Source organism: Penicillium roqueforti (assembly GCF_015533775.1).
Source record: "Penicillium roqueforti strain LCP96 04111 chromosome Unknown scaffold_03, whole genome shotgun sequence".
Taxonomy (NCBI): Eukaryota; Fungi; Ascomycota; class Eurotiomycetes; order Eurotiales; family Aspergillaceae; genus Penicillium; species Penicillium roqueforti.
Window position 1 is genome coordinate 482,369 of NW_024067567.1, and position 15,998 is coordinate 498,366.

The following is a 15,998-nucleotide window of genomic DNA, read 5'->3' on the forward strand; positions in this document are numbered from 1 at the left end:
GTCTAGATGAATAGAGAATATGCTGAAATGGCTTTTCTTCCTTCTTTCCTTTTAATTTAATTCAATTTATGGTTATGGTTATGTTTCATTGCATGGGGTTCATTTTATTCTGGTCTGTTTGTAATATTAACTTTATAAATAACATTCAACACATCATACTCCACGGCGGTCTAAGAAAAGGCAATGCACCGACAAATGCTGGTGCCTACATATTAAGGGCAAGAAGCACCTTGGTAACTCTTGGGGCCAAGAGCTTGTGAATGCCAAGCGGGTGCCAACCTTGAGTGGCTAGGCTGGCTGACAATGTCATCGAAGCCTAAAAGCCAGTTTTCTCATTGCGAACCATGGAACCTGTGGCTGCAGGTTTATGGTTAACGTTTCTTCCGTACCTTTATTTCACTTAACTTTACTTGACTTTACCTAGGCATTTCCAAGGTTCCAACTTGCTTGTCTTACATGACCATGTGGCGGAATATTATTTTCCTCGGGGAGCTGCTAGAACCGAATACGAAGGTTGATCTGTTTGAACTATGTAATATTGTCTTAGCTTGGAGTGTAACCTTGACCTAGGTTGTAATCATCCTGGATTATCAATTACCCTACCCGTGCATACTAAAATAATGGGATATTATTTGACTAGTTACTTATTATTACCACAAATCACATCTCCTGTAGGCTATCTGCAATGTGATACGTCAGACAGGGATGCCCTACTCAAGCGCACTGCCCGAACTTCTTTCTGCTTATGCTTAACCCTGGTAAGGTTGGGACCCCTTGGCCTGCTGATCCTAACCCCCTAATTGGCATGGAATCAGGGCTCATTTTATCAAAGTCAAATAGATTAATTCAAGGCTGTGTTGTAAGGCTGTACACGTCTATCCATAGCTGTAACTCGTTAATCTGATCATGGTCTTTTTATTATTAGCCATACAATCATTGGCTCTCAGAATAATAATAAGGACAAGTGGCAATCCAAACCTATAAATCCAAAAATGCTAGGCATAAATAAGCGAGGTCCGAAATAAAGTGACTCGTGAGTCAAAATACTCCAAATCCACTCGGAGGACCACGTTTTTTTTCCTAATGGGGTACGCCGAGATTCGATTGTCCTTAATTCCGTTGCCATATCCGCCTTGCTGTCCTATTTCCGAATCGCGGTACTGATATGCATCTACGTTGCCAATCATCAGCAACCTACGTACTACCCCAACTAGTGCCACGCCCCATTGTTTTTACATTTGGTCTGTGGGGCGCCTCGTTTCCAGACTACAGTGCTTGGCTTTGCTTGGGGTCCGGACCTCCGGTGCATAAAATCAGGGATAAGATCTGCCGTACATGGCCTCCGTATACGAGTATGGAGTACTATGCTCCGTACGGCAATATGCCACGGTCTACGGAGTATTGCGCAGAGCTACTCTTATCGTGAAACGATCGTCTACACTTGGCGCTTTGGTAATGCACGATCTATGCCTTATTTTTGCCTTCGCTAAATTAAACTCAGCCATTTTTCTTTCGTCCGTGCAGTGTTTGTATATTGTACGGAGTATATGTCGCACTCTAGTTCCTCTAGTGTCTGACTCCTGATTCCTTCGATGCTTAGCCCTGGACACGTCAAAATATGGAGTAAGCATACGTAGATCCAACTCTGGGCTCAGACTGGTATCATCCTGTTTTGATATCACATTACAAATGTCTCCCGTGTTTGGTATGAGGCCACTGGTGTCGGAAGTAATATTCTCTCGCAAGTCCGTAGCATTCCGGATTTTTAATTGTTTTGGCTTCTTCGACTGGCTGTCTAGGATGATCGGGCAGGGGCTAGATCCAATAATGTCATAATATTCACTATAACCCAGTAACCAGCTTCTTTTTCGGCCGACTATCCATTTGCCTGGAGCTCTGCGAAGTCACGATTTAAAGTTAAAATCTGACTAGCAAACAAGATAGGCTAAATCGGCATGGAAAGGTGGGGACATATGTAAATAAATAAGCTCTGCTCCTAGCTCTTACGGAGATAGTCCGACATCTACGGAGTATGAAGGTCGGAATTCAGTCGTTTTCGTCTTCTGTCTTTCCTTGGTTCCATTACGGAGTACTCTAGGACAATAAAACGCCCATGTGGTAAATGTCTTGCCACCGTGACCTTTGCCCTAATTGCGTAATGGTTAAAGGAGACTAATGTACAAAGTAAGCTGAGCCGGACACTACCGGTTAGCACAAGCCCTTTTTTTAGCTTCAGATGGTAAGAGACTTGTATTCTCACTAGTCGGATTTGGGCACATAGCGCGACGGAGGCTCCATTATGCGGATGTCTGCGGATAAGTGCCTGTCTTAGTTCCTATTCGGGAATCAATCGGCGACTTTATTCCTAGCGTCGTTGGGCCCCGGTTGATACTAGATTTATTGTCAATGGAGCAAATCCAGGCCCAGTCAAAAGTTGCACAGTAGATCAGCTCATGTCGCTTGCGGTTCCATGTTTCCAACTTTCCCTCTATTCAACTATTTAGTTTTCATGTACATTATTTTACATATCTATCGTACACTGGGTGATACCTCTGATAAGTCTCAGCAATCAGCGCGACCGAAGTATCGCGGGAAGGATACAATATCCCGAACGCTGGAAACACCAGTCAAATATCCGAGGAATCGATCAAACCCGAGCCCAAAGCCTCCATGGGGAGCAGACCCCCAGCGTCGGAGGTCAGCGTACCATTGGAGGTGGCTCAGGTCCTCGTCGGGAGTGAGATGGGGATACAGCGACTCATCTGGAGCTGTATCACCTGACTCGGGAATCTGTCGGGGCTTGATCAAACCGTGCTCACGCATGTTCTGAATGAGATCAGGCAGGCGATGCTCGCGCAGAGAGCCTCCGGCGACTTCGCTGACCTCGGGGAGGAGCAGGTCGAAACATGCCACTGTCTCTCCGGTTGTGTTGCTGCCATCGGCGACTTGCGAAGGGGCCATGTAGAACGGCTTGACGGATTTCGGGTAGTCTGTCACAAAGACAGGACGCCCTTGATGGAGCACCTCGACGATATACTTTTCATGCTCAAGTTGTAGACCTCCATCCCATGTCGGGGAATGCTCAAATGATGCTCCGTCTTCGGCGACAGCACGCTGGAGCATTTCCACTGCTTGGGTGTATGTGACCCGGTGCCATTTTGGCCCATCCATAAGATCGGTCCATCTTTGCCGTAGAGATCCTGTCGTCTCCTCTGCGGTTTCCTGGCCTGGCTCGCCAGACCGCTTTGCCGACAGGATCTCTTGGCCCACCGGAGTATTATATAGACGACGCGTTAGATCGCGTAGCAGGTGTTCCACTAACCCTGTCAGCGAGTCAAGATCGGACATGAAATTGACCTCGGCTTCGAGCATGTAGAACTCGCTGAGATGGCGTGGCGTATCGCTCTTCTCCGCCCGGAACACGGGTGTCAATGTCCAGACGTTTCCTAGCTCTGCCGCATAAGCTTCAAGGTGAAGCTGCGACGATACAGTGAGGTATTTTGGCGCTCGGAAAAAGTGCTCGTTCTCGGTGGTGGGTGTAGCGGCACCGCGTGGTGCTAATGTGAACGTCTCACCTGCACCTTCACAATCTGAGGACGTTATAAGAGGAGGCTGAACTTGTGTGAAAGCTCCATCTGGATGAGAGTGGAAGACATTGCCAAGTTGGAATATGCACTCAGATCGGAAGCGTGAAAGGAGAGAATTGAAGGGCGTTCGAATGCGGAGGTGTGGAATCTGGCGCAGGAAGTCGGGGCTGTGGTACTTCTTTTGGATTGGAAACGTCTGTAACCATATGTATCGTGGTTAGTGTGAGGAGCAACAACTGTAGAAATGCTCTTGGTCTCACCTCTGGGTCCGCTGCGCCTATAATTTTGACATCGCTTGTTTGGAGCTCATGAGTTTGCTCTTTACCCGGTGGGCAAGCTTTCCATATGCCTGATATTTCGATCGCAGTTCCAGTTGACAGACTAAAGAAAGCTCGGGTTAGTCTTCATGGACAAACAAGTCGAGGACCACAGCTCACGCGAACATACTCTGCTGCTTGCGCGGGTTTTAGAATTGCCTGTAATGGCACCACGGTCGACCCATCAGATATTTCTGCGAATGCAAAGCGTTTCTGTTTCCGTACAGATCGAATGAACCCATTCACTTTGATTTCTTGGTCCTCGAAGCTGCAAACTCCACCGTTCTTGCTGGCTTGGAGGATCTGTGCGCATCGAACAAGAGAGGGACGGGAATTAATTGAGCTTTGATTAAGTCTGCCCACAGATGTGGCGAAGGTTCGCCGCCATATCTGCATTGCTGAAGGTCCTGGCTGCTGTGAGTTGGATGATCGGGAGTTCGGAGATTGCCAGGAAACTTATCGGCATTGATGTCGGTCCGATTAGCATTCTCTGTATTTACTATGTACATTACTATAAAGACCACTGATTGTATCCTTTTAGAGCGCTGTTGCGTTGGTAGCAATTTGTTCTTCCGGAAATGAATTAATCTCCAAATAAATACATCGTTAGCTATCATTTCACTGTTATGTTCTTGAGTTGTACACCGGTTTATATATAACGGGCCACTCCTACGGTCTACCAACTCAGACAATTTGTCTTTCCCAAACGTAAGAAGGATATTAAAAAAAAAAAAAAAAGAGTCAAGCTCACCTAAAAGGTAGATACACTAATTCATTATGGGACATGCAACATAGTAGGTTGAGGTCTCGAAAAGTCCCATGGATAATTGGCCTAGCAAGTCATTAAAGCAAAAAGTGGGATTTCAACCCTACTGAGAATGAATGACGCCACAATAGGTCCAGTCAAGCTAAACTGTAGCTAAAGGAATGACTGGGTCATTATATAACCCTGAAACAAAAAAAGCAAGCAAATATTCCATGCCTCACTGCGAAGGCCGCCGTTCATAGATCTGTCTTTCCTCTTCAATCATATCAATCGCATCCGTGAGGACACCATTTGCCATGGCTGCATACACAGCCATCCTCGACCGTCCGCCCTCCTGTCCAGCCCCGTAGCCCATGTCGACAAGAGCAGAGACACATTGTTCGATTGTCCCGTCATCCGACTCAGGAACATTGGTATCATGAGTGCTGGGGAGTTCGACCCTCATTGTATCGTCCACTGGGAAGCTTCCGGGGATTCGCTCGTGAGAAGATACACCATTTCGTTCTCGCCTAGACAGCCGAGCCCATGTGTCTGCAGGACGACGCACGCTTGCGGAATGACCGAGGGGATTACGACGGCCAGTCTCCGCAGCGTTCCAATGATTTGGTTTATAAGTTTGGTGCTCAGTAACTCGACGCTTCAGTTTGACCGCATACTGGGGGTCATTGACATCTAGCACTGGGCGCACAGTCTCCTTGGCACCGGAAGAATGACCGATTTGATCTTGCATTGATTTACTATGGTCGGAAGGTCGTCTAGCACCAACGATCGATGACGGATTGCCGGCTGCCTCTAGACGAGAAGCTGGTTGAGATCCAGCAAATGCCTTCGGGGTAGGATGCAAGGGTGAACCGTGAGTTGAGAGTACCTCAGGGTGTTCTAGGTCGTTTGGTGATTGACTATGCAAAACACCAGGTATAGGTTCTGCTCCGCGGTGTTCCTGCCGATTTGAAAGAAGTTGGGCTTCCCATTGAGACACAGGTGGGAAACCAGACTCCGTGTGCGAATATGAGGAAACACCTTGATCACTCAATGGATCGTTACGCTGTGCACTCGTCTCGGGTAGAAGCGAGGGGAAACGTGCGCTAAATGCAGGATCGTCACTTGGGGAATCAAGTAGTGCGGACGGTCCCGTCTGATTATCCGTTTTGCCAGGCTTGGATGGACTATTTTGTAGCTTGATAGCAAGCGGGTAGGCAAAGGGCCCCGATGTGGTACTGTTTCGCTCAGAGGGAGCATCGGTTATATCGCTCGTCTCATCCGGGGCGCTGTCTGTCTGAGTGTCGTGTGTGGTTGTACTGGCATTGGGTGAAATCTGCACCGGACGCACACCTTCGATGGGGGAACGATACATAGGCTCAAGGTTTATCGAGTGACCATCAATGACAGCACCTTGCAATGCTTCCATTGCAGCAAAAGCCGGATAATCCGAGGGGAAATGAACGTAGCCGAAGCCTGCATGTGTTTTTGATGCGGTATCTAATGGGAGATCCACCTCGACAAGGAATCCCTTGGCAGCAAACACATCCTGTATCATCTTATCGGTAACCTTGAAACCAACATTCCCAATAAACAAGGACTTAGTTGCTGAATCGGTTTTCAATTCTCCAGACATGACGTTCGATGTCTGTGTAGCTTTCAACGGGGAATTGAACGTAGGAAGAGGCGGAGGCGCAGGTGGCCTTTGAGGCCAGTAAGTGAAGTTCGGCAGCGATGCCGGTGGTGGAGGACACGGAGGCGGGGGTGCGTTATAAGTTTGGAATGGATTCCAGGACGGAGCAGGCCATGCGGGAGGTGCCCAGTGATTTGAGTGAGGGGATGCGGGTTGACCATGACAACTTTGGATAGGGGGTACTCCTGCTTGTGCAGTATTAGATGAGTGCGGATGACCTGAGTCTACCGTTGACTTTTCGTTTCTGGCTGTGCTTGAAGAATGTGCGCCTGAGTTCTGGTACAAAGTGCTCGGAGCCGCAGATTCATTGCTTGAACTAGAGTTAAAGAACGGCCCGGTTGCTCTAGAATTTGGCATCTCAGAAGCCGGGGTCGACGCAGAGGCTGTTGGTGTAGCGCGCCCAAACTCGCTTTCAAATGCGGCAAATAATGTTCTTCCGACTTCGTTGAGTTCGGAGGCCATCATACGAAAACCATCAGCAGCATTCTCAGCAACAGGCCTTCCTGCCTGGAAGGCATCTTCTGCCATTTGCCTTCCGCCATCTGGAAGATTATTATAAGCGGTTCTTAGGTGAGCCTCAACAGTGGCGAGTAGTGTCCGCAATGAGGCTTGCACATTCTGAGGCAGAGTTCTCTGTGCAGCCTCAAATTGTTTCTGAGCATTGTGTACTTGTCGCTGTAGCTCGGGTATTTTTGATCTCCATTCAGATTGTACCATAGTGGCTCCGTTGATCAGGTGGTCTAGAACCTGTGCTGCCAAAATCTCAACGGGATGAGGGGATCGCCCTGAGTCTGTGTTGGTTGATGACCCAGTCGGTGGCGAGTCAGGTTCAGGTACTCGACTCTTCGAGTACTCAGCGTCATTGAGAATGTCTGCTAGCTCAGCTTCGAATGCTTCCATGAGAGATCGAGGCTGGTCCCTAGAGACCGACGGCGAGGTCGTGATATGAGGAGCTGGGACTTCATGTTGCTCCTCGAGAACAATAGTTTTAGAAGTAGCTTGCGTCTCGTCCTTTTCATCAGCCATGCCTTGTTTTGGAACGTTATCTTCAAATCGCTTCCACAACTCGGTCACGGAGTTTGATCGACGAATATCAAAGATGTGCATGGGGATATCTTGGGGAGAGAGTTCGACGGATTCAAGCTGTGTGTTAGTGTCTAGGGGCTCCTCAAGGCGTTGAGATAGCTCGAAAGCGGATCCAACCTAAGGAAAAGAGTGAGATTTCGATGATCGATAAACACTGTGCTGAACTTACGGTGATTGTTTCGTCATCATCATCGTCATCCATGTAAGTCAACCTTGCGCGGGGATGGTTTGACGCCAAATCATCGTAATCTGTAGCAGAGATTTGGACAACTCCTGCAGGAGTACGAGAATCCGCAGACTGCCCGGGTTGGGATACCCGAAGGTTTCTGATTTGGAAGGGTTTCAACATCGTAGAGAAGATGTACTGTGAGCCCTGCGGATCAGGAACACGAATAGGTGGGTGGCGGTGTTACAGGATCAAAAACAAAAACGATAAACTAGAGTTGAAAGAGTTGATATAAAGATATGAAATGGGTTGGAATTATGATGCCTCTTAGGCCTTGGAGACGGCGAGTGTATAAACGGGAAAAAAGATCACGAGATTCATATGCTGCCGCCTGTGGCAACACTTCCAGGTTTCAAGTTCGGATTTTTCAGAAGGAATGGGGAAATCCAAGAAATTCAACAAATTCTAAAAAGCAGGGAGGTTCAGGCAACAGGATAAAGAGAGCATGAGAGCATGATGAAGCTCTCCGGAGGATCCCCGCTCCGATCACATGACATTAGATATTCGCCTGGAATCTGAGGCGCCGACTACGGGACATTTGAATGGATTCAATGGGCAATGAATGACATTTATTATTATTGAGAGGATGTTTCCATAACGGTCGCCTAATGCCTGCGCGATCGTGCCCACTCTTTTTTTCCACCTACAGGTCTCATTTCCACGATAATACCAATGGCTGGTCTATTGGAGTCGGTACATCGCTTGAACGCTCCCGAAACCTAGCATTCCGACAACTTAGATATCACGTTGTGCCGCTCAAATACCCATAAGAATCCAATGGCGACCCCGAAGTCTGCGCCATTGCAGACCCCAGCCGGTCGCAACGTGAACAATGTCGTACTGGGCGATCTCTTGTTCAAGCCATGGAATCAATCCGTCTACCCCGAAGACCTCGTCGCCAAGGACGCCGATCGACTCTACGTCTGTCGCTGGTGCTTTCGATACTCATGCGATGAAGATATCTTTGAAGAACACAAAAGCGCCTGCGAGCATCGAATAACGCCACCAGGCATGAAAGTCTACGACCATGGCGGGTTTGCAGTGTGGGAGGTTGATGGACAAAACCACAAACTTTTCGGACAGAATCTGTCCCTTTTTGCGAAACTCTTCCTCGACCACAAGACAGTCTTTTTCGACGTCGCAACCTTCCTGTACTACATCCTCACCTTCACCGACCCGGATGACCCCGACAGCTACTTTGTGCTCGGTTTCTTTTCAAAAGAGAAACTCTCATGGGACGCGAACAATCTTGCCTGTATTTTGATCTTCCCGCCTTACCAACATAAGCAGCTTGGGAAGTTGTTGATGGGGGTCAGCTACAAGCTCAGCGGATGGGACTCAAATGGTGGGTGCATCGGTGGACCAGAGAAGCCACTAAGTGAGCTGGGCCACAAAAGTTATGTCCGTTTCTGGGCCGAACGGATTGCCCGATTCTTACTCCGCGGTAAACCTAGCGGCAGCTCCCTTGAAACCGACCAACAGAAGCCCAGCTCAACCCCTAAAGGCTCCCGCAAGAGACCTTTGCGCGAGACCATTACAGTCGAAGAACTCGGCCTGGGAACTGGTATGTTGACCGAGGATGTGATCACTGCACTCAAGAGTATGGGGTTATTTGAACCTCAGGCCACCCCGAAAAAACGTAAATCCACTCGTACAGCTGCGGAGGACAATACTACACCACCAGGTCAGATGGTCACCATTCGAAAATCCGATGTCTGGGAGTGGGCTCAAGCACATCATCTCTCCCTGGACGACCCAGTCAGAGAAGAAGGCTTTGAGGGACATTGGCCCCGCGAGAATGTGTCTGATGGGGATGGCCAAAGCGTTAGCTCGGAAGAAGACTGATTCTCCCAACGAGACAGCTTCCAAGTTTATGTACGATAGCGCTGATTACGTATTTCCATCTAACGACGACAATGAGAAGCAACGTGAAGTTTGTGCATTTTTGAATAGATTGGCTCTTGGCCCCTGACTCCGTGAGGGAATCAAGTCTTTAACCCTTTTAAACTTTACATGAACCTCCTGACTTCGTAAATGAGAAAGTGCATTACTCTTCCTGACCACCGGGGCCACCGGCACCGGATTTGCTCATCTGCCGAGCCTTCAGGAGCTCATCGCACAAGAGGAGGTTAGATGCGATGCCTGTGCTGGAAGCGATGCAGTTGCGCAGAACACGGAAGGAATCAAAAACACCCTCTTGGACGGGATCCATGGGCTCTCCAGTGACCAGATTCAAGCCGACAACGTTACCATCAGTTGCCTCGTCGTGAAGAGCAGCCAGCGAATCCTGGATATCGTGGCCTGAGTTCGCAGCAAGGGTTTTAGGGATGATCAGAAGGGCATCAGCGAATGCACCAACACCCCACTTGGCCTTACCCTTGACGGTCTTGGTGAAGGCTTGAGACTGCAGGTGCACGGCACATGCAACTTGGAATGCACCAGCTCCGGGAATGACGCAGCCATCGACAATGGTGTTGTAGACAGAGCGCAAACCATCACGAACGGCATCCTTAACCTGGTTGATGGTGTGTCCATTAGGACCCTTAATGAGGATAGTCACCGACTTAGGATCCTTGACCTCTTCAACAAATGTGAACTTCTCCTCACCAAGCTGATGCTCGTAGACCAGACCAGCCCACCCAAGAATATCCGGAGACAGATCCTCAACACTGTTCTGAGCTGTTCCACCACAGACTAGCTGCAGACGCTCCATGTTTCTGCGCTTTGCTCGTCGAAGGGCGAAAATGCCGTTCTTGACAAGAACATCCAAGCTGAGGGGATCGATACCCTTCTGGTTGATAACGACGAATCCCTTGTTGGGGTCGTTTCCACAAACCTCCTTCTTGAGGTCCACAATCTTCTGCAGCTTCGCATCCACAAACTTGCGCTCACTCTCCACCAGTTTATCTCTCTGCTCGGCGTTGGAGTAGTAGAATCCGGAGTTAATTTCCGACTTCTCGTATTCCAGACTGACGTTCAATGTCAGAATGAAAGCGTTCTCCACCCGCTTGGGCATGTCGGGGTGCCTGGCACCGTGGTCCAAGGCAAGACCGCGAATAAGCTGGGTATCCGATGACGACCGGTGTTGCATCGTCATGATCTCAACCATGTGCAAATCAGGCTTCTCAGGGGCTTTGTAAATGGCGAGCACGGCATCGACGATGTCGGGGGTAAGCTTCTCAGCGAGAGCACTGTTAAGCTTGGTTGAGAGGGAGGTACGGGCGACAGAAAGCAACAGCTCCCGGTCAATGGGGCGCTCGAGCTTGAAGTTTTCTAGGAACTGTAGGTAATGTGTTAGACCCATCTGGACATTCGACTTTCAATCTGCAACACATACTTTCAAGGCCTCGGTCTTGGCAATCTCGTAGCCATCAGTGATGACACGGGGGTGCAGACCCTCGGAGATATGACGCTCGGCTTGCTTCAAAAGCTCTCCTACTAGCAGGACGACAGATGTTGTTCCATCACCGGTGATATCATCTTGTGCGGTCGCAGCGCGAGCGATCATAACCTTTCAGTTTTGTCAGCAACACGTATCAGACTCTGAAAACAATTTCATCTTACAGCTGTGGGGTTTTGAATTTGCTGTTTAATGTTAGCTCGCAAGCTCGAAATGCTGGGATTCTGGGGGCAAAACGAACCATTTCCCGCAACAGAACGTTTCCATCCTTGGTTAATTTGATCTATAATAGCAAGCTTGTATCAGAAAAGGGATGTTTGGTGTCGTTCGAGAGGAATCGGGGGTTTCGTACTGCGCCTGCACCATCAACCAGCCTGAGTTTTGTCAGTTCCGTTGCCTTTGTATGTCAGGTGTATTCGGAGAAAACTCACATCTTGAGAGTTCCCGAAGGACCCAGGTTGGACTTGAGGACATCCTGAAGACCTTCACCGGCACCGATGTTTACCTTCAAGGCCTCTCCTCTCCGCTGCGTGAAATGTTAGTGTGCGGGCATATCATTGAGGGGCCATCTGGGAATATTTTCCATACCCTCGACTCCGCCTTGGGGTTAAGTAGTTGAGTTGCAGACATCTCCCAGGTAATGAATGGCAGGGTATCACGTCCAGTAACTCAAAAATATTAAATTAAGGGATGATAGAGAGCTTGTTCCACGTTAGGTCCGCGGCCAAAAAGCCCACATTCGAGCATCGATATGATCACGTGGTTATATCAGCGGGACGGGTAAACGTCCGCTCCGAGGCCGACCGTCATACCTCCGGTTCGCTGCCTTAGGATTCGCACTAGCGGCGAGAAAAAAAAATTGTCCATTTCCAGCCGTCGCCAACCTCACCAGCAACCCCATCGAATTGCACTTTGCGAGGTTTTCTGGCCGGTGTTACAAGTTCTTATCATTATTTTGTGATTGACCTTGTATTGGCGCTAACACGATGGCCGATTTCCTACTTTTCGAGGGCCCTATGGGTTACTCGCTTTTCAAGGTTACCCACCAGGGTGATTCTGTTGGCAATGCCTTGAAGGAAGTTCAGGAGGGTGTCAATGACCTTGCTAGGTTCGGCAAGATGGTCGAACTTTCCAGCTTCTTGCCCTTCGAGTACGCTCTATCTATCTAAACGAAAAGGTTTTCATTTTTTTATCGCCCACTAACAATTTCTAGGAACAACAAGCAGGCTCTTGGAGAAATCAATGACATCTCCGAAGGTGTCGCATCCGATACTCTAGTTTCTTTCCTTGAATTGAACCTCCCCAAGCCGAACAAGAAGAAGAAGGTGATCCTGGGTCTTGCCGACAAGGCTTTGGCAGGAAGCATCAAGTCCGCTTTCTCATTCGTGGAATGTGAGACTGGCGATACCAGCGAGGTCGTTCAGGATATGCTTCGTGGTATTCGTCTCCACGCTGGTAAACTCCTCAAGCAGCTGCGCGATGGTGACATGGACACTGCCCAGCTCGGTCTCGGTCACGCTTACTCCCGCGCTAAGGTAAAGTTCTCCGTCCAGCGTGACGACAACCACATCATCCAGGCTATCGCCATTCTGGATCAGCTCGATAAGGCCATCAACACCTTCTCCATGAGAGTTCGCGAATGGTACTCGTGGCACTTCCCCGAGCTCGTCAAGATTGTCTCTGACAACCAGCGCTACGCCGAGCTCGCCCTTTTCATCAAGGATAAGCAAGCCCTGACCAACGAACGTCTGCACGACATTGCCGCCCTTGTTGAGGATGACGAGGCTGTTGCCCAGAGCATTATTGATGCTGCTAAGACTAGTATGGGCCAAGAGATCTCCGAGGCTGATATGGAGAATGTTGTTGCTTTCGCCGAGCGCGTTGTCAAGCTCGCCAAGTACCGCAAGTCTCTTTACGCTTACCTTGTTGCCAAGATGAGCGTCGTCGCTCCTAACCTTGCCGCCCTGATCGGTGAAATCGTCGGCGCCCGTCTGATCTCCCACGCCGGTAGCTTGACCAACCTCTCCAAGTACCCCGCCTCTACCGTTCAGATTCTTGGTGCCGAGAAGGCTCTTTTCCGTGCCTTGAAGACCAAGGGAAACACCCCCAAGTATGGTCTGCTGTACCACTCTTCCTTCATCGCCCGCGCTGGCCCCAAGAACAAGGGCAGAATCTCCCGTTTCCTCGCCAACAAGTGTTCAATTGCTTCCCGCATTGACAACTTCTCAGAGGCGCCTAACACCAAGTTCGGTGAGGCCCTGAAGAGCCAGGTTGAGGAGCGCTTGGAATTCTACTCCTCCGGTGCTGCCCCTACTAAGAACGAGGTTGCCATGGTATGTTGACCTCTATATACCCTAAGAAATGAACACTTAAAGACTAATACTTTGCAGAAAAACGCCATGGATGCCGTGCTGGCTGACCTCGATGTCGATGCCGACCAGAGCGATGCGGAAATGGAGGATGCCGAAGTCGCTGAGGCTAAGGTGGAGAAGAAGGAGAAGAAAGAGAAGAAAGAAAAGAAGGAGAAGAAGGAAAAGAAAGAGAAGAGAAAGTCCGTGGGTGGTGAGGGCGAGTCCGACAAGAAGAAGAAGCGCAAGCACGACACGGATGCCGAGCCCTCCAAGAAGAAGCAAAAGGCCTAGATGCGCAATGTGTTTGACTTGGGAGTCTTCGTCATGGCGTTAGGTTTTGATTTTGTCTTCATGACTCGATTGGTACGGCTTGCAGGTATTTGTAAATTATTACCAGGCCTTTTTGCCTCAGCAGCTCTGACTATCGCTGCTCTGATATTTTCAATTAAGTGTTCTAAGTTGTTCATCATGTTTCCAGCCAGTAGAACTTCTACTCTCAAGGGAAGCTATTTTCATTCCTTGCAGAACAGGACAAACGAGACTAAAGATACATAATAATCTCTTGATGTATGTTGTATGCGCGGGTGGCGATCCTTGTACGGAGGTACCCCACAGTCTGATTCAATGCCGCATGCCCAAGACCAAACCCCCTCTCAGCCCTGACCTCCGGGCTCTGCAGAATGAATAGCTTCATTTCCTGAGAACAACTTGGTGGTGGATACCCTATTTATTTACAAATGAGATCCATCCGGTTGCTCGGTGACGTCCCCACTACGTCCGTTTTCAGTATGATGCCGACAGGCTTACCTTCATCTTTTTCTCCCAAGCGCAAACGAGAGCCATCTGAATCAGATTGCTATAGTCCCTCTTCATCACCCACATCGACCACCTCTATTGACAGTTTCCAAGAGGTTCCACTTCAGGACGAGGACGAGCTGGAAAGCTACAGTCCTCGCACTACAGTGGCTGGACGATTCGGAGAGTTGGCCATCCGTGGCGACCTTCTTTCGGACTCTGAGACCTTGACTGGCATCTCACAGCAGGGATCTTTGGATCTACCGCCTCAAAAAGCATGCGAGCCTGACAGCCACGAGCTCCAGACTATGCCTGAAGCCCTACCGGTCACTAGCAGCGAACCCAGCGACCGCCAAGCCCTGCGATTCGAGCTGCCCGCAACACAGGATCCGACTTCTTTGCCCAATTCCCCCTCAAAGAAAAAGGCAGCCACTTTCTCTCGGAAGAACTTGAATCCCTCGTCACCATCTAAACGCAAGCAACGACTATCCCCTCCTCTCGCGGACACTCCGTCTGAAGAAGACCCACTTGTATGGCATGACTCGGAAATAACTGGCCACAATCCATCAGACCCAACGGATGATGGATATGGGATCAACGGTATAGGCTTCAAGCCCACCGCTTCAATCGCGTGGGAAAGATCACAGAAGCGGCAAAAGCAAGTGGCAGAATGGAAGAATCGTGAAGCCCGGGAGGCTCGTGAAAGACGACGCGAAAGGAGGAGGGATGGCGTTGAGCTAGACAAATTGCGCGGCATGAACGAAGGTGCAATCCAGAAGCGAGTGAAATTCAATTTCTAGCGGGGTAATCAGAGCTGCGCAATATGCAGACACATTTTGGATCTTTACTTCGGCGTTTTCCTCTTGAAAGGCAGGCATATGGGCGGTTTACATTTTTTTCTCTTTCGGACAAGTGGGAGACTCCAACGATGATTAATTGGAATGAACTTTGCAGAGAGCTATGATACACAGAGATGACTTATGACATGACGTCGATCACTACTTGATCTTGATCTATTGATCGGAATATACAGTTTTCGAAACACTTCATGAACTCCACGACTCCTTTTCATGCCTCACCAGCATTACCAGAATTTGTAGTTGGAGGGATTAGTCCAACTCTTGCTCTTCTTTTCCTCCTCAGCAAGACGCGCGCGCAATGCCGCTTCCTCCACTGCCGTATCCTTCTCACGTTGTTTCTTGGCCTTCAGTTGGTTCATGAGATCGAGCGCTTCTGCCATACCACTCAATTCGTTATTTCGTCGCCAGCGGCAGTATTCATATGAGGCCAATGAACTGATCGCAAACATGCCGACAGCCCAGTTTCCAGCAGACCATAGATAGTACCGTCCTGCATGCACACATTAGCCCCATGATTCCGGTATCCGAATACCGAAAGAATGTAGATATACCTTTGAGCACACCCCGTAGACCACCAACTCCGAATCCGACACCAATGCCAGTCAACAAGGATTCTCGTGCACACGGTCTTTTGTGAAGGGTGGTCATTTCGGAGACCGGGAATGATCCAATGATCTCGGAGTATGGAACATCCTTAGGGTCCTTGCCCCGAGGCTTATAGGTTGCTCGGGCGAGCGCATTCGCCGGTTCCTCGGGGTTTCCGAAGGCATCCCATAGCTTTCCAGTTTGTGACTGAGACGGATTGTATTTCGGTTTTTGAGAATCGGCCAGGTCATTTGGTATTTGTGTGTTGCTACCAGCCTTCGAAAGAGTGCTGGAGTCTCGTGAGTCTTCCGCCATAGATGTGTAGAGTGACTTGCTTCTAGATGTCCACTAGC

The 15,998-nt window shown here is 49.3% G+C and overlaps 7 protein-coding genes across 7 annotated transcripts; 3 read left to right on the forward strand and 4 right to left on the reverse strand.

Moving 5' to 3' along the window:
- Window positions 1-2,562: 2,562 nt before the first annotated feature.
- LCP9604111_2607 (asparagine--tRNA ligase SLM5) lies at window positions 2,563-4,300 on the reverse strand (the record flags this gene model as incomplete). The annotated part of the gene is made up of 3 exons (XM_039070103.1): window positions 2,563-3,783; window positions 3,848-3,968; window positions 4,035-4,300. The coding sequence occupies 3 exons, from the start codon at window positions 4,298-4,300 to the stop codon at window positions 2,563-2,565; spliced, it is 1,608 nt and encodes a 535-aa protein (XP_038931359.1).
- Window positions 4,301-4,887: 587 nt separating this feature from the next.
- On the reverse strand, window positions 4,888-7,777 carry LCP9604111_2608 (RNA recognition motif domain-containing protein; the record flags this gene model as incomplete). Its single annotated transcript, XM_039070104.1, has 2 exons — window positions 4,888-7,545; window positions 7,598-7,777. The coding sequence occupies 2 exons, from the start codon at window positions 7,775-7,777 to the stop codon at window positions 4,888-4,890; spliced, it is 2,838 nt and encodes a 945-aa protein (XP_038931360.1).
- Window positions 7,778-8,431: 654 nt separating this feature from the next.
- On the forward strand, window positions 8,432-9,499 carry LCP9604111_2609 (putative histone acetyltransferase (MysT1); the record flags this gene model as incomplete). The annotated part of the gene is made up of 1 exon (XM_039070105.1): window positions 8,432-9,499. The coding sequence occupies one exon, from the start codon at window positions 8,432-8,434 to the stop codon at window positions 9,497-9,499; it is 1,068 nt and encodes a 355-aa protein (XP_038931361.1).
- Window positions 9,500-9,701: 202 nt separating this feature from the next.
- LCP9604111_2610 (chaperonin-containing T-complex subunit CCT6) lies at window positions 9,702-11,684 on the reverse strand (the record flags this gene model as incomplete). The annotated part of the gene is made up of 7 exons (XM_039070107.1): window positions 9,702-10,934; window positions 10,992-11,165; window positions 11,219-11,239; window positions 11,296-11,337; window positions 11,407-11,428; window positions 11,486-11,580; window positions 11,643-11,684. The coding sequence occupies 7 exons, from the start codon at window positions 11,682-11,684 to the stop codon at window positions 9,702-9,704; spliced, it is 1,629 nt and encodes a 542-aa protein (XP_038931362.1).
- A 356-nt stretch (window positions 11,685-12,040) lies between these two features.
- Window positions 12,041-13,696, forward strand: sik1 (snoRNP complex protein NOP56; the record flags this gene model as incomplete). The annotated part of the gene is made up of 3 exons (XM_039070108.1): window positions 12,041-12,204; window positions 12,268-13,387; window positions 13,445-13,696. 3 exons carry the CDS (start codon window positions 12,041-12,043, stop codon window positions 13,694-13,696), a joined length of 1,536 nt encoding a protein of 511 aa, XP_038931363.1.
- A 497-nt stretch (window positions 13,697-14,193) lies between these two features.
- On the forward strand, window positions 14,194-15,000 carry LCP9604111_2612 (uncharacterized protein; the record flags this gene model as incomplete). The annotated part of the gene is made up of 1 exon (XM_039070109.1): window positions 14,194-15,000. One exon carries the CDS (start codon window positions 14,194-14,196, stop codon window positions 14,998-15,000), a length of 807 nt encoding a protein of 268 aa, XP_038931364.1.
- Window positions 15,001-15,284: 284 nt separating this feature from the next.
- On the reverse strand, window positions 15,285-15,960 carry LCP9604111_2613 (uncharacterized protein; the record flags this gene model as incomplete). Its single annotated transcript, XM_039070110.1, has 2 exons — window positions 15,285-15,550; window positions 15,612-15,960. 2 exons carry the CDS (start codon window positions 15,958-15,960, stop codon window positions 15,285-15,287), a joined length of 615 nt encoding a protein of 204 aa, XP_038931365.1.
- Between the last annotated feature and the right edge of the window lie 38 nt (window positions 15,961-15,998).